General features: G+C 49.8%; 4 protein-coding genes across 4 annotated transcripts; 1 reads left to right on the top strand and 3 right to left on the bottom strand.

Annotated features, from left to right (window-relative positions):
• Positions 1 to 646: 646 nt before the first annotated feature.
• Aud_009528 (polyketide synthase pks13) lies at positions 647 to 7,276 on the top strand (the record flags this gene model as incomplete). Its single annotated transcript, XM_043294380.1, has 3 exons — positions 647 to 936; positions 991 to 7,130; positions 7,182 to 7,276. The coding sequence occupies 3 exons, from the start codon at positions 647 to 649 to the stop codon at positions 7,274 to 7,276; spliced, it is 6,525 nt and encodes a 2,174-aa protein (XP_043150315.1).
• A 3,716-nt stretch (positions 7,277 to 10,992) lies between these two features.
• Aud_009529 (uncharacterized protein) lies at positions 10,993 to 12,042 on the bottom strand (the record flags this gene model as incomplete). Its single annotated transcript, XM_043294381.1, has 1 exon — positions 10,993 to 12,042. The coding sequence occupies one exon, from the start codon at positions 12,040 to 12,042 to the stop codon at positions 10,993 to 10,995; it is 1,050 nt and encodes a 349-aa protein (XP_043150316.1).
• Positions 12,043 to 15,115: 3,073 nt separating this feature from the next.
• Aud_009530 (uncharacterized protein) lies at positions 15,116 to 15,553 on the bottom strand (the record flags this gene model as incomplete). The annotated part of the gene is made up of 1 exon (XM_043294382.1): positions 15,116 to 15,553. The coding sequence occupies one exon, from the start codon at positions 15,551 to 15,553 to the stop codon at positions 15,116 to 15,118; it is 438 nt and encodes a 145-aa protein (XP_043150317.1).
• Positions 15,554 to 16,721: 1,168 nt separating this feature from the next.
• Positions 16,722 to 17,429, bottom strand: Aud_009531 (uncharacterized protein; the record flags this gene model as incomplete). The annotated part of the gene is made up of 3 exons (XM_043294383.1): positions 16,722 to 16,775; positions 16,836 to 17,042; positions 17,301 to 17,429. 3 exons carry the CDS (start codon positions 17,427 to 17,429, stop codon positions 16,722 to 16,724), a joined length of 390 nt encoding a protein of 129 aa, XP_043150318.1.
• Between the last annotated feature and the right edge of the window lie 133 nt (positions 17,430 to 17,562).

Raw genomic sequence — 17,562 nt, forward strand, 5'->3', positions numbered from 1 at the left:
AGCCTGTCGTAGTAGAAATCGGGGCATTATTGGCAATTGCTATATGCCAGGAAGTAGTAGTAGATCAGCTCATATGAGCTTATAGGAACAGCTGTAGGAGGCTAAGGTTGCATTGCAACCCTCATATAAACTTGATATATGAGTATCATGAATATATGGAGGACAATCCTTATGCCAGACCACAGTGTATAACACATCCAGGGCATGCCACGGACATACACCGGAGCCACCGTTGCTACAACCATGACTGCAACGTGGCGTTCATGTTTTCAGACGTAAAAACTGCAGCCAGGGATCTGCCGGAATATTGCTTGGGCCACCTGGCCAGGATGCATATCCATGTTCAACCCCGGTAAGCGTGTGGCCGACACGAAAAGTTGCGGTGTCCCAGGGGAGCAGGGCAATCGGAGGATACCCATGATAACCTTTCTCCCTCCGGAGTGCAAAGGGCGTGTTCCAACATTACCAAGCATTCATGGCAACCATAGCTGGGGCGAAGGACACCTACCTGGGTATATTTTCCTGTCCAAGGGCTATATAAACTCGGTATATCGGCAGTCTTCCAATCTTCTGGTCTCTCCAAAACGTCAGTCAGCAGGACCGTCTTTGCACACTCCCAAACCAAATACTTCCTACTTCCTTCAAGATGTCGAGCACGCATATTTTCGCTTTCCCTCATGAGCATACAGACCTCCTAGGTGCAATGTATGATATGAATGTGCGATCCAAAACACGTTCTCAGCTCCGCACCTTTCTTTCTGCAGCTTCGGCTGTGGTCTGCGAACAAGTTAACAGCCTGGACAGCCGCGAACGTGCAAGGGTTGGTTCATTCGAGGATCTTGTGGACCTCGCGGAGCGATTCGCTAAGCAAGAACATCCAAGTGTGGTCGCTGAAATCGTACTCTTCACCACAATTCAGATGGGCCAATTGCTAATGTAAGTACTTATAACAAAGATTTGAAAAAAAGCGCTGACGCATGTCTCCCATAGCCTTGCAGAGGACAATTCGACCATCCTGTCGGGTACAACCGGTGATGTGGTGCTCCCTGTTGGATTTGGTATTGGATTGATCGCGGCCTCCATTGCTGCCACGGTGACCAGCACCGACGCTATAATAGCTCTAGGGTTGCAAGGCATAGGGATCGCCGTCCGTCTAGCCGTCGCCTTAGAGCGGACGGGGAGGGCTATCCAAGACTCAAACGGCATATGGGCCCGTGCCGTCCCCGGCTGCAGCCTGAGGGGGCTAGAGCAGCAACTGGAAAATGTCAATAGCACGCTAGGACCACTCCACCAGGCGTATGTTGGTCAGGTCTTACCTGGGAGTGTGGTCTTGTTCGGACCACCTTCCACCTTGGACACACTGGCGCAGGGGCTCGACCTCGCTTCAGTGGCCACAAAGCCGGATACGCTCTGCCGGTGTCCGATGTACGGCTCACATCTGCCACCCCTCGACGTCGACCAGGTAGTTGGTGTCTCGGGGGTCCTCGAATTATACCAAGTGAAGAGGCCTCTATACTCTGCCCACTCTTCTACCGGCCCACTTCCTGCCAGCACCCTGGCAGAGCTGTTGCGCCGAGTCGTAGTCGAGATCGCACACAAGCCCATGCATGTCGAGAGGACATTTAGCGCCTTGGCGGTCGCTATTGAGGCCTCTACCAAAGATGAGGTGGTCTTGACAACGGTTGGTTCAACTTGGGATGCATCTACCATGCGGAACATCCTCCTACAACATGGACAAACTGTCTCTCTCGCCGAATTCCCGTCTTGCCCAATGCCCTTTGGCAGCAGCGTCGACAGCATCCCGCCAGACGCAATCGCTGTGGTTGGCATGTCTGGACGCTTCCCTGAGAGCGACACGCTGGACGAGTTCTGGGGCCTCCTGGAAACAGCGAAAACCACGCATCGGGAAATTCCCTCCTCGCGGTTCTCCGTGGAAGATTTTTACGACCCGTCTCGCTCCAAGCACAACGCTCTGCTCGCACGCCACGGGTGCTTCATCAAAAGGCCAGGCGACTTTGACCACCGTCTGTTCAATATCTCGCCGCGCGAAGCCTTGCAAATGGATCCTGTGCAACGCATGCTGCTCATGACCACATACGAAGCATTGGAGATGGCCGGCTACGCGGCTGCCAGCGCTGCGGAGCACAAGCAGTCGCCGCCGCGGATCGCCACTTACTTTGGCCAGACAACGGACGACTGGAAGACGATCAATGAACAGCAGGGCATTGATACACACTTCCTGCCAGGTGTCAACCGCGGCTTCGCGCCCGGCCGCCTGTCGCATTACTTCCAGTGGGCAGGCGGTTTCTACGCTATTGATACCGGGTGTTCCTCGAGCGCCACCGCCCTCTGCCTTGCCCGCGACGCCCTCACGGCAGGTAAATACGATGCGGCGGTTGTTGGTGGCGGCACGCTGCTGACAGCACCCGAATGGTTCGCCGGTCTGAGTCAGGGCGGCTTTCTATCGCCCACGGGTGCTTGCAAGACTTACTCTGATCGCGCTGACGGATACTGTCGTGGCGAGGGCGTCGCTGTTGTCGTGCTTAAACGTCTGTCCGATGCCATCCGGAACAAGGACAACGTCCTAGCCGTCATCGCTGGCGCGTCTCGCAACTGTAACGCTGGCGAGGGGTCTATCACGTACCCGGGCGAGGAAGCACAAGCGGCTCTGTACCGTCGCGTGCTCCGACAGGCGGCTGTGCACCCGCATGACGTCAACGTCATTGAAATGCACGGCACTGGAACGCAGGCAGGTGACCGTGTGGAGATGCATGCCGTGCGAAGCGTCTTTGCGTCCAAAGAGGGACCTCGTCGCCGCCAGCCTCTTATCGCCGGCGCGGTCAAGGCGGCTATCGGGCATAGCGAGGCTGCAGCAGGGGTGGTATCGCTCATAAAGGGAATCCTGATCCTCCAACGGAACTCCATTCCCCCGCAACCAGACCAGCCTTTTACGCTGAACCCGCATCTAGTTCCCCTGTTAGGGAGTGAGATCCAGCTCGCGAACGGCCAGTCATTGCCTCCCAATGGGATGACTCCTCGCTACGTCTTTGTCAACAATTTCGACGCTGCGGGGGGCAATGTGAGCATGGTCATCCACGACCCCCCATCCTTCGCCCTGCCTGCGCCCCCAGCGGCGGACGATCGGCAGTTTCACGTTGTGGCCACGTCCGGCCGCACGGAAAGAGCACTGGAGGCAAATAAGAGCCGCCTACAGCAGTATCTCACACAATATCCTGAGACACGACTATCCGACCTGGCTTATACCACCACTGCGCGCCGCATGCATCATGTTCACAGAGAAGCGCACGTAGCAAACTCCACAGCGGAGCTCCTCCGTCAACTGGAACGCCCGGCAGTAGCGAATGACAAGTCAGCACAGCCGATGCCGGCATCGTCGGTGGTCTTTACTTTCACGGGCCAGGGCAGCCAGTACGTAGGCATGGGTGGCACATTGTACCGCACCTCACCCACCTTCCGGGCCCTTCTCAACTCATACCAGACGCTCTGCAGGGCGCAAGGTCTGGACTGCCAGTTCCTCGATGCGATTCACGGATCCTCTTCCCCGGATGCTGTGCCTAGTGAGCGTGATATGCAGGTAGCTACCGTCGCGCTCGAGATCGCCCTCGCTCAGTATTGGCAGTCACTGGGACTCCGTCCCACGCTGCTGATCGGACATAGTCTGGGTGAGTACGCAGCGCTCTGCGTCGCTGGTGTGTTATCTGTCGCTGAAGCTCTGGCCCTGGCCCACGAGCGTGCGACGCTCATCTTCTCCCGATGCACCCCAGCTGAGTCGGGAATGCTGGCAGTCGGTCTTCCAGTGCGCACCATCCAATGGCGGTTGCGGGATTCCGCAGCAACAGCCGGATGCGAAGTCTGCTGTGTCAACGGCCCATCTAGTACTGTCGTCGGCGGTCCGATCACTGCCATCGAGGCATTTGAGAATTACCTCAAGTCGGACGAGAGCAATGGCAAGGTGGCTACGACTCGCCTGCGCGTGCCGCATGCATTCCACACTCAATACATGGACCCTGTGCTCGATGATCTTGAGACTAGCGCAGCCAGGGTATCCTTCCGTCCGCCCACAGTCGCTGTGGCATCGACACTGCTCGGCCGGGTTGTACAGCCGGGCGAGGTTGACATCTTCAACGCGCAGTACATGCGACGGCACACGCGTGAGCCAGTCGTATTTAGAGATGCTGTACGTGCCTGCGAAGCGGCAGGTCTCATCCAGGAGCAGTCCTTTGTTGTCGAGATTGGGCCCCACCCCACCTGTGTTGCTCTGATGACAGCTTGCCTTGAGCGGGTGAGCGTGAATGCTTATCCTAGTCTACGCCGCGGGCGCAACGACTGGGAGTCTGTTTCGGAGTGTCTGGCCGCTGCATATCGGGCACAGCTTCCTGTCGATTGGACAGAGTTCCATAAGGATCATCTTGACAACCTACGCTTGCTGTCTGGGTTGCCGACGTATGCGTTCGACATGAAGAGCTTTTGGCACTCGTATAAAACCAACAAATCTCAAGGTGTTCCTGACGTTGCCGGTCGAGAGGATTCACGACTTTCGTCTACATCCTTGCATTCGGTCCTGCAACTGCGGAAGGAAGAAAGCCGGCTGCTTGGGACCTTTGCGGTGGACCTGACCGACCCGCAGCTTGCAAAGGCCATCGGCGGCCACGTCGTGGATGGTGTGGCCATCTGTCCAGCCAGCATCTTTATTGACATGGCATACACAGCGGCGTCATACCTCGCAAGAGAGAGCCGCAACGGCGCTGCTCCACAAGCGTCGCTAACCACCTACGAACTAGCCGACCTGCGCATGCAATCTCCTCTGGTTCTTCGCAACTCAGATCCCGATGTACCGCGCGTTGAGGTGGAATCGGTCCTTGACGAGTCCAAAGATATCGTCAGCGTCCGGTTCTTGGCCCGGGAGGCACCGTCCGTGGAGTACGGGTCCTGCGTGGTTCGGCTGTCCCAATTAGCCACGCCGCACATGCAGACATGGTCCCGGATGCAGCCATTGGTAAAGGCGCGCGTTCAGAGTCTGCACGACGCAGTCAGGCCAAGAGAAGTCCACGCAATGGATCGCCGGCTATTCTACAAAATCTTCTCCGAGATTGTTGATTACTCGGCACCCTACCATGCAGTGGAGGAGGCCACAGTGGCAGCCGATTTTCGTGATGCGTCCTTCATGCTCTCACCAACGCCAGCCGGGAAGTTGGGCAACTTTGCCTGCAACCCGTTCGCTGTGGACGCCATGGTTCATGTTGCTGGATTCTTGCTTAACGCGGACGTGAAAAAGCCCAAAAACGACGTTCACATTGCCAATAACATCGGTTCAATCCGTGTCCTCGGCAATCTCTCGTCAAACGAACCATACAGGGCGTACGCCACGATTCGACAGCAGGTTGCCAAAACCGGAACCAGCCTGTGCGATGTCTATGTCATTGATAATGAAGACCATCTTGTGGCGCTCTGCACTGATATCAGCTTCAAGAAACTCGATCGTGACTTTTTTGCCTTGCTGACAGGGAGTACTCGCGCGCTGCAAGCCAAACCGCGTCCCATTATGAGTGCTAAACGCAGCTCACAAGCACACTTGATACCAGCACAGGACTCTAGTAATTCTTCAGGAATATCCACGCCCGCTTCATCAGTATCCCCGACGGTGTCCCAAAGCAGCTTTTCAGACGCAGTTAACCTCGCGGCGGAGCTCCTCGAAGTGGTGGCGACACGAAGCGGCATCAGCGTTGCCGAATTAAAAGGGTCCACGGGCATGACTACAACATTCTCGGACATGGGCGTCGACTCCCAGATGAGCATCGCCATCCTGGCTGATTTCCAAAAGGCCACAGGGGTGGAATTGCCAGCGGCGTTCTTCACTAATTTCCCCACTCCAGCGGCCGTGGAGAAGGAGCTGGCCAGTTCGCAACCGGTGGCGGATTTGTCTGAGCTAGCGCATGAGCATACCATCCCCAAGAAGCGATCCAAGGAATTGCGTGACAACGCCCGTAGCAAAACGGGCCCAGCGCCTAGCCAGCAGCTCTTTGCATTGGTAGCCCATGAGCTTGGCCTGGAAGCTCGCGACCTTACACCCACAACCACCTTTGAGTCCATTGGTATGGACTCGATGCTTAGCATTAAAATCACGGCCGCATTTCAACACGAGAACCAGATCGAGCTGCCGGCCGCCTTCTTTACCGATCACCGGACAGTAGCCGCCGCCCAGGAGGCCCTGGACGGACCATTAGAAATGCAGGAACCGACTCCAAAAGAGCTGCCACTGAGCCAGTCTCCGGTCATTCCAGCGGTGAACACGAACCCAACAGAGGCCAACTTCTACCGGCAGCAGAAGATTGACAACGCTGTGTCCCGCGCAGTCCTGATCCAAGGCCAGTCCCGCTCGCGCGCCGCCCCGTTATTCTTCACAACGGACGGCTCCGGTACGGTCGAGTCCTACATTCACCTCAAAGCCCTCCCCGCCGGCCGGCGCATCTACGCGCTCGAGTCTCCCTTTGTCGACTGCCCCGAGAACTTCGACCTCTCCATCCAAGAGATGGCTACCATCTTTCTCCGCACCATCCGACGCATCCAACCCCGAGGACCGTATCTGATCGGCGGATGGTCAGCAGGCTCTATGTACGCGTACGAGGTCGCGCACCGCCTTACAATGCAGGGAGAGACCATTTCTTCCCTCATTATCCTTGACATGCGCGCGCCCTCCCTCATTCCCACTTCCATCGTCACCGAAGACTTTGTTGATAAACTCGGCACGTTCGAGGGAATCAATCGTGCCCGCGAGCTACCGGAGGATCTGACGATGAAGGAGAGGACGCATCTTCTAGCGACCTGCCGCGCGTTGTCGCGATACGACGCGCCTGCCTTCCCCAAAGATCGGCAACCTCGGCACATTGCTGTCGTGTGGGCGAGACTTGGTCTCGATAATAGAGATGACGCACCCATTGCCGCCATGAACCGTCCAGGCGTAGATATTGGCAAACGTTTGGAGGAGATGAGCCTGCAGGAGTTTGAACGGTATTTTAACTCATGGTTCTACGGAAAGCGACTGCAGTTTGGGACGAACGGGTGGGAGACGCTTTTGGGGGATCACATTGAGGTACATACGGTAGATGGAGGTGAGTCATGGCTCCTGGCATGAGGACTATGGGCGACATTGACGCTAGCAGACCACTTTTCCATGATGGCTCCGCCATTTTCGGAGGCTGTCGGGGCAATTGTCATTGACACTGTCGCCCGAGCCGTGGCTGAAATAGGGCTGTAACCAGTTAAACGACACTTGCCAGTGTCCAATTTGTCTCAGTGAAAGCGAACCGGGGACCTTTTTTGGACTTAACAACTTGGATAATCCAGGTTCTTTCAAAAGGAGCCCTTGGACATTACTCACTCTTGCGTTCAGTTAAGGCCCGTGGGAGTTCCGAAAATATTTCAATCTATCGTGATTCAGAGGAAGGTTGATTGTTACTATTCAAATATGAAAATATGAACGTCTATGTGCAAGTAGAATATCATTAATTCAAAAATATATTTATATAAGAGTTGAGATGTAGGGGTTTTATCTTAACCTAAGAAGTAATAGATTTAAGCTATATTAGGGGAGTTTATAGTTTACAGCTAGAAATATAATAAAATATATAAAAATATATATAAACATCGTGTGCATTCATGCACAATAGTCACCACTATATATAATATCAACCCTATCATTCCTATTAATATGATCTAAATATACCAAATCTAACTATAGTTAGATTAAGAAAGGATATACTCCTTTAATAGATTTAACTCCTTTAATAGATTTAATTTACCTTAGAATACGCCTGAGAACTATGCAACTATCCGTGACCAGCCAACCCACACCGCTTCCTGCTGTGGGTGAGCCACACCATAGTTTCCAACCACGCCGCAATTTCCAATTTCATGGTATTTGAAGCTATTCGCAAAGCATTGGCTGGCTATCTATAAAAAAAAGATCACTATTTGCTTCAGCTACTCTTGCTGCTTTAATTAATATATTACTCTCCTGTGTAGGCATTAGTAGTAGCTTATTACCATGCACCTTCTACTACTTTTGTAATTATCTCTTCTCCACAGCAGCATCTTTAGCCTTTCTTAAAGCAATTGATTGATTTGCATCTCGTGCCCTTAGTATACCGTCCTAACTAAGTGGCTTAACATGTCGCTTAGTATATTGGCGCCGTAGGGGGGCTTGCGCGGCCCTAATTTAACTAATTGAATCATTCGCCATAGCCAGGTGCTCAGCGGCAATTTATTGATGTTTAAATATCCATTGAAGATTCCGCTGTAGCTTTAGTATAAGAAGATCTGCATGCTTAGATAGCTTTGCCTGATTCTTCTTAAGGGCCTGAATTGTTATTGGAGGTGAGATATCAACACTAGATGAAGATAGTAGTGGAGAGGGTGTAGAGGGAGTAGTATTACAGAGATCAGATATATAGATATCTAGGATTTATTCCCATGCCTGGATAGCAAGATTATCAACTATCTTACTACCATTAACAGGCCAGATACCATGATCTTTGAAGGCCTCACAGATAATCCACTGATTGAAGGCTTTCTCCCATACAGGTCTAATCATATGTAAGAATTCTGACTTCCCTACTAGCTCACCAGCCCAGTAAGATAGCTTATTGTTCATACATCGGAAGTGTTGCTTATAGCTTAAGAATGGCTTGCCATCTAGTGGCTGGCAAAGATGTGTTATATGAGGAAGGAATCTAAAGGCTATAATGCCATTATCTTTACACATTTACAAGAATTTAAGGGTAAGATGGGAGCCATAACTATTATATATAAGTATCTATTTCTCTCCCCTCTTTGTACGCTCATTTGTCGCTTTGATAAAGCTTTGAAGCCATTAAATAGCTATTTCATCTGATATCTAGCCATTAGATTGAGTAGCTATTATTATATTTAGTAGTAAGGCCTTACTCTTATTAAACTAACACTCCATGAAGATACCGTTATCTTTAGGAAGTAAGAAAGGTTAGAAAAGAATAGTTTAAAAGGGTAGTAGCTTACCTCTAAAGATAAACTATGGATCCATCTGCTAACCATCTACAGCTACATATTTAATAGCTGTGATATTCTCTCCTCTTTTAGATTTAGCAAGATCAGGGACACTTCTTAAACTAATTACCTTCCTAGATCTGCCTTCACCAGGCTGGAAGCTACATTCATCAAAGTTATATACCAACCACGCTGGTGTATCCTTTTTAACCATGTTTGCAAGCTGATTATACCAGTTCCCTAATAACCCTGCATCTTTAGCCCGGATACGCTTTGATTCCTTCATCTTTTGCATCACTGGGCCTAGATTAAGGTGTTCTGGGAGTCGTTTCTTAAAGCGATATGCCCACATCTTACTAACCCACTGGTCAGGCTTACCAGCGCGTAAAAGTGCCCGATTTGCCCATGCTTCTAGAAGCCTAGGAGTCACTGGCATATTCACATCACACATAGAGGCTATCTAGTGTATTAGGGCCTCCTCCTGATACCCCTCAAGGACTTTATTAACTGGTTTTTGAGCCGTACGAGCCTGCGTGGCAGTTTTGACGCGGTTTTGTAGTGTCTGATGAGGAACGCCATATTCACGCGCAATCTTTGAGATATTTAGCTTTTTTTCAGCTTTGGCAGCTTTGCAGGCTTCAAGCATGCGAGATTCATCAAATTTAGGGGCTTTTAGCATGTTGGGTGGTTGGAATAGCTTTAAGATAGTATGACTATTGGAATTGGAAATTGCGGCGTGGTTGGAAACTACGGTGTGGCTCACCCACAGCGGGAAGCGGTGTGGGTGGGCTGGTCACGGATAACCAAGTACTATGCAACCGACCGAGTACCAACTGAGTACTATATAACTGACCAAGTACTATACCTTGGTTAACTTAGTCTGTTTTTTTAACTTATAATGCTTCTGTAAATACATTTAACAGGTTGGGCGGGTTCACCTAACTCAAAAAACCACAAAATCCATAACCAGTGGTTTTAACTGAACCTAAAATGGTTCCACCCCATGGAAACGGTGCGATTCCCTAGGCTAGGAACCAACCCCGCACTGCTGCGAGTTCAGTGAGGGTTAGGTGTGATTTTTGCGGGTCAGTTATGCAACTCTAATAGTGCTGTCGCGAAAGGAACACCGACAGACTGTTTTGAAGGGATCTGAAGAGTAGAAACCTAGGTAAAGCTAAAGACTAATCAAGCAATTCAAAGCGCACTGTACGCACAGGAGAATGGCAATACTGTTAACTTAGTCTTTATAGACTACTAATCTTTTTCTTTTTTCCTCTTAGTATTATTAGCCTTAGGGCTTTACTTATTAACTAATATATATAAATAATTAGTAGATAGGGGGTAGTAGTTCCTAGAATATAGTATAAATACCCTAGTTTATTATTTCTTCTTTCTCTAGATAGATCTTTAGTTTTATAGGTAGAGTCTTATTCATTATAAGAAAATATTTATTACTAGCCCTCAAATAGTTAACTTACATACCCTATAGTGGGGGGTAAGTGAATGAAAATTTATAACTAGTATTAATACTTAGAAATATATTCCCCTGAAGTTTAGCATGCCCTAACATCATAACATGTTCCTGGCTTAGTGTTAGTATGTTTTGTTAGTAGGGTTTGAGAAGTACAGCGTACTTCAATATATACTAGGTATAGCTTGATATACCCATTACCAGTCCCAGAATCATTTCTCACGTCCTTGACGGGAATTGGCGGGTGGATACGGTATCCAAAGAGCTGGACAACCAGGTAATGTTGCAGGTTGATGCTGCAAATGTAAGCAAACAGAAGGAGCAAAGCTTGAAATGATCATAGGGGAGAGCTTTGCAAAGATAAGCAATGGCCCGACGTGGCTGAAAGAGTCAGTTGAAGCGGACTTTGAGGTAGCATGTATTCCAATGTCTGGATGAAATCAAGTATAATCGGAAGTCATAAGGATACTAGTGCAAAACTATAGACAAAAGAACAAAGCAGTCCAAGCCAGCCACATCAGCTTCATCAACCGTCCATCCGGACCAAGCATACAACTGCTATTATCAACCCAGAAGAGCATGGGCTGAGAATCTTGCTGAACAGCCACCCTCCGGGTTGAGTTGGTGCTGTCAAAGGTGCCAGAGAAGGTCACATTGAACGTGACATGGATATCGTCCTCTTTGCCTTTGTAGTACTTATACGCCGTCTTAGTGGCTCCTGCACCAACAATACTTATGGTCAAGGTTTCGTTGGTGACTGACCCAGTAACGATCGTCCGCTCAGGCCACCCCACGGACAGTCGTTCGTCAGAGTCGCAAGATGACGCAGGTAAGAGAATATTCCCATCCTCATAGGCTGGTGCTGGGTCCAAATTCGGGATCGTGCTTCCATTAAATAAGACTGCACCTGCACGCGCCTGGTCAGGCAAAAGACTAATGCGGACGATATCACCCGCACGATAGGTGCGAGCCTCCCAGTCCGTCCATCCTCTGGTAGTCGTGAGTTTGGTGAGATCAGGCGGCCTAGGACAGTATGGCGAGTCGTCGAGATAGTCGTAGGAAAAAGTGATGTTCTCCAATGGTTTGTCGGACTCCCACGCTTTGAACCCAATGATTATCGGGTTTTCAGGACCTTTGGGGTACGGCGTCTGCGGTCCAATCCACGCATATCCCAGCATACGAACCGAGCCGGTGGCGTTAGGGCATCTTGTCCCGCCGGTGATGGTGTAGCCTAGGAATGCCTCGCCCTGAAAGTAGGACCCGTCGTATGTAGTCGGATTCCTTCCTTTTAGACCCCCGGCGTTTGTGGTCCAGTTATAAGCATTTCCAGGAACAAGGTCATAGCTATATAACGTATGATGTCTGGGACCGCAGCTATCGCTTAATGTGGACGAACTGGACCCTGAGCTGGAGCTGCTATCACCAGAAGCGTCGCTTGAGTCTTCGCTGTCACCATTGCCTCTTCTGGCAACAACCGTAGCCGGAACATTCAGCAGAAAGATACAACTAAGCAGTCTTGACAGTAGCATGACACTTCAACGGACTTGATATGATGATCACAAAGCACTTCGGGCGAGGAGTAGGACATTTAAGCGGATTTTAACAAGGACAACGGTGGACATCTTTTCGCCAAGGCCTTAGCAGAGAAACTCGTATTCTAGTGCGGTATGGGAAAGGAATATAGCCATTTGTTGGAGGAAAAATGATCAATACGAAGCCAAGACCGACTAACCATTGTGCCAAGCTCTTGCAATGTCCTATACCTGAATCGACACTGATGTGAACAATCGCTGGGATAAGCCACACTGCCTCCACTGCGGGTGGTGTTGAACCCTAACGATCACAACGGCAAGCCTACCAAAGGGAAAGTAGGACTGCAATATGCGCACTGGGCGCCGACTGCTCCTATTCTCACAATGTAGATTCCGCTGTCCCAAGTTCCCGTTCGTTGAGCAACAGCTGCTTGACAGGGGGATTTGTTGTGTTGGCGGGGGTCCGGGCTACACTACATGACTAGCGCGCAGACCCCTCTTGCTCGACACTTGTCCATAAATGGCACGTAAACACTCGTCCAAAAGGCTAGTAAACGTGATATTATTGTCATCCATTCCTTTCCTCGACAAGTAAATATTCTCATCGGTCCCCATATCAGTAGTCGTTGACCTGTGCAAGCCCAAACTAGACGATCAGATCGCTAACCTTGCTATTTAAAACTAGAACACATTTGCAACGTTTCGTCATATGGATCAGTCCACCTGCGGAACCGTGGCTCTCCATAACCTTATAATCATCGAAGACATTTCCAGAGTATGCTGTTGTTATGATGGGGTAAATAACTTGATATCAGAGCGTTCCTTGTCTTTCAATGTATCTAGCGTTCCTGCAGCATGTTCGTGGTGCTTGCAGCACTTATTAGTGGGTTTACTGTTGCCGCCTTAACCTTCTCTGAATTTCATCCGACCAGCAGTGGTTTAGTACAGGCATCTGAAGGTTTTCTGTGCAGCTCAGCTATTACGGCTGTCATAGCCACTGTGGTCGCCACCATGCGACTCATTTAATTTGAGGGACTAGAAAAGCCCACCTGAAGGGTTTTGGCTATTGCCTGGGTATCCTTCGTAGTTTTGGACCTTTTGGTACACGCATTTCTTTTAGGGATGGTCTGCTGGTATTCCAGAAAGATTGCTTACTGGGAGGGGAGCTTTGATGGCAACGTAGTTTTGCTTTCTTGATGGCGGCTTGCTTCGCCCTTTCGATATGGATATGGTTTTACATGAGCAAAAGAGGTGGTCTGGGAAAAGAAGAAACTCAGGCTAGCGCCACCCACAAACGCGTCGCGGATACGTAGGGTCTAATTGATTTTCCGCTCATGAACAAGTCGATAAATCTTAGTGGCTAGCGAGAACTAAGTATGTGGCGAGATAGCTGTTAAGTTGATGTAGCTGTTGCTTGTATGATGACCTTGACTCTTGCCTGGCAAATGTGAACCCCACAAGTAGTACTCGGGTTCTGGACCTCGCTACTTCTACCGTACAAGGGCCTAATACTCGTCTGCAGTTCAGTAACGGAAATGCGGGGTAAAGCATTTTGCTATAGAATGGTGGCAGCTGTCTGTCACAAGTAATGGTATGACGCCATATAATATAGATGCAGCCTGTGTTCTAATTTCATAAGTGGGCTGAGTAGTCAACTGTACTGCCTAGGCTAAAGCATGAATTACTAGATCTATGTAATAGCACATCTCCGAAGTATGCAAGGTATGCTTATTTATTCTATAGTCTAATCCTACTTAATGTTGTGCCGGTTAGCGGGGCGCCAGAAACCGACTGGGGAGTAGGAACCCACCAGGGAGTAGGAACTGACTGGAGGTAGGAACCTACTATGAAGTAGGAATCCACCACAGTGAAGAGATCAACCGAAAATAGGACTGAACAAAGTAAGGATCTACTGAGGGTTGATATATCCAGAATTGTATTGTGTTTGTGTGGAGACGGTATGTTGGCGATGACCGATAAAGCTGGGCTAGTACGTCACCCACCACCGATTTTTCTCAGCACATTAACCCGCTGCTGACGCGAAGCTCTATTGAGCCTCATGTCACAACAACAAGAACCCGGTCAAGCTACGCCTATTCGGTAGCATCAAAGCTCTGATCAAAAGTGGGCGGCAAAGAAGCATCACGCCGATGACGCCAGAAGCCCCGTGTGACAATATACTCGAAAAGCCGGATTTATACTGTACCAGAAGGATGCTCTCCGATCGTGATATGCAGTTAGACGCCGAGCAGGATTCCAATCATAATCTAGTTTGGTGGGATGCACATTGGATGATGCGTTGCCCTGGGCCTCCTACGCCGCCATGAACGACAGTATTGTGAGCAAGATCCGGAGTAGAAATGACACAATAGATTGAAGACACGCCATTCTGACATAATGCAGAGGAAGGCGGAATTCTCCAGGACTATGGTGATATTCCCAATAGCACTCGCGAGCATTTATTTGCCGAAGAGAATTAGCGGCTTGAAAAACAGAGAAATTGCCTCCGCTAGTATTAGTATATCTCAATCTGAATACGTTGGATATAACGAATCGTGAGTAACTCACGTTGGCATACTGGCTTCATTGAGTAGCACTGAAGTTTAATGATATCTCAACTTTATTTGACTATAAACAACACCTGGGCCATCCTACGATACCGTGAGAGTCCCATTATATGGCCATTCAGGTGGCCCCTTCACTCCAATCTATCTTTTCCAAGCACTATGGAAACCCATGCTATTTGGACCACCCTGCGTCGTTTCTGTGTCAGATAACACCAAATTCAAGGTTTCCAAACCATGCCAGTAAGTCGGAATATACCGAATCCACTATAGGGGGGTGCGTATTTGCACAGATCAATATCTACATGCCTTGTCTCTTTGAATCCCAGAGTATCGAAAAACCCATATGCGGGTGCCTCCGCAGTGACAACAAGTGGGAGGCCCTCTGCTCTAGCCCGGTCAAATCCTAACTGGAGCAAGCTGGACCCTACTCCTTGTCGCTGGTAAGACGGCTCAACGCACATGTAGACCAATTCTGGAAAAAATCTATGATATTAGCACGGGCATTATACAAACAGGCATTGTTGAACCCGACCATAACGGTTAATGTGTTCCGTAGCCTTGCTGATGTCCATGTTCGCAGCAGTTACTTCAGCAAGCAGACCGGGGTTCATTCCCACTGGAGCATTGTGGCCATCATCTGGACTTCCAGCCTTGACAGGGGCCATTGAATCTTCCTTGGTGGCTGCCTTTCTCACGAAAACAATATAACCAATGATTGCATTGGACTCCCCTTCAGTCGCCTTGAAACACTCCATCGAGGAGTCGGCAAATCCACCCTCGACAGCTCCTGTGTACTGTCTTTTTTGGATAGTCTCGTTCGGCCACGGCTGATACAGAAGGCGATTGATACTTAGAGACAGTTTTGCGGAATGGATGAATTTCGCTAGGAATGGGAGATCTGAGCTTTCGACAGAAGAAATAGCGTAGTCAAGGCCGACCATTGTGGTTGAGTGTCTAATGCATAAGCGGAGAGCCTGTTAGAATTTTCTTTGTATCAGCTGGCCGCAAATGAAGATTAAATAGATTAGAAACATGAAGCTACTATTTTGCTGCCTGACAAGTTACTGTGGGAAATACCCAATAAACTGCCAGGTTGAACGTTTCCGTCTCGGCCCACTACGTAACTCATAGGTAAGGAAATTCCAAATCGAAGCACAAGACCCGAAGGACATACTCCACTCCTTGGACACAGGCATCCAAATTCTATGCGAGTCGAGTCCCATCAGCCACTGTCATGGCAAATATTCCTGCCTAGACTATCGCACACGTATACCACTGTCGCAATATGTGCTATATCTGTGCGGAGGCGCTATAGATAATTAGTCTTTAAAAAGTTAGTTAACTATATGCCTTCCGCCTTACATGCGTCCCAACCAGTGATTCGCGGCATTGATTGAAGCCTTCGGGTTCGGGTTCGGTTTAGTGGTAGATCAGTTGGTCATGATCATCAAGCGGCGCCTTGCTGCTGTCTGCTTGGCTCTTGGCAAAGACATCGTACAGCAGGCCAATCACAGAAGTCTCAGTACCACACTAGGCAAACACTTTCAGCTTATCTTATGGTAAGTCCTCGCCAGAATTGCTTCACTGTTTATTTGATCTAGCGTCTAGTGAAGGTTGCGGAATCGAATACCGCAGCCTAAATATGTACAAAGCAACATCTCACCGAAGTAAATGAGTCCATGAGTTTTTACGCCGCCCAAGACACCGGACCTTTATCACCAGTTTCAAGGTAGTCGACGTATGAATTAGAGGACAAGGTGCCTCCCACTCATATCTATAAGGACGCCTACGACCTTGAGCTAGATAGGTTACTTTATCAGCGGACGACGGATGATCCACCGTCGATCGCCATCAAATAGGGCACACCTAGAGATCCAGGTCAGGACCAGATATAGTCTGGCGCTTCTATACTATGCCAAGACCCAACAATTTACTCTTTCCAAAGGGTACAATAGGGGCCAGGGATCTTCCCTGAACCTGGTGTAAAAAGCTGGCGGAAGAAGAGAAGCTAAATCCGTTGCCAACCACACTCAAAGGTCATCTCAGTGGTGGTTAAGAGAACCCGTGCAAACTCAGTCACATCCTCAACATACATATTCTTCAATTCTTCTACATTTGCTGCATGAGTTCTAAGCCTTTCTCCTCGGCCACTATAGCAATGGCCTGTAGCCAAAGGTCAGTCCCCGCATCTTGGATCAGAGCGGAGAGATATCATCGGCTCACATCTTGCACCTTCACCTGGATCTCCTTACTCAAACCCACCGCGGTCTCCTGCTTCAGGACCAGATGCCACGACTTCCAGAATGACTCTAACGAGCTTTTATATTTGATCACCGGGCAGTGTCGTCCCTTCTTACCGCGTCGAATGTCGCACCGCCACGCGAAGAACCCATAGAGGAAACCAACCGTCTCCTCTGAGTCCGAGATCCACTGCCACTGCTAGTTCTGGTCCAGACCCCAACGTCGACAGTAGCTACCAGGGAAATGCCAGTTAGTCTCCACGGTTCAGTAGCTCAAAGAGAGGATGCTTCATTACCTATCCCAGTAGACACGGGTCTCGTCTAACTTCTCCTGCGTGGTGTCGCTGTACCGCTTCTGCCGAAGCCGAGAGTAATCTAGGTCCTCTACTTTAGCCTGATAATGCTCTATAGGCAACTCGCCCTCGTCGATGACGGACTACTCGCTGACTTCCAGGTCGCTGTTGGAGTTGTTATCAGAGTCGTTATCCGAGAATATCTCGCTGACGGCGGAGCTGTAATCGCTCTCGATCTGACCCTCTCTCTCGTCAGGTCCAGCCGGTCGGGCGCGAGGTGTCATTGCCGTGACAGGAGATCGGAAAGGAAAGGTCGAATGAATGGATCAAACGAAGGATATTGCGGTCTGCGACGACGAGGAGGGTAGGGGATTGGATGGAAAACGATGGGGAGAAAGACTCGTAAAACGGCGTCGA

The sequence above is a fragment of the Aspergillus udagawae genome (genome assembly GCF_001078395.1).
Source record: "Aspergillus udagawae IFM 46973 DNA, scaffold_8, whole genome shotgun sequence".
Classification (NCBI taxonomy): Eukaryota; Fungi; Ascomycota; class Eurotiomycetes; order Eurotiales; family Aspergillaceae; genus Aspergillus; species Aspergillus udagawae.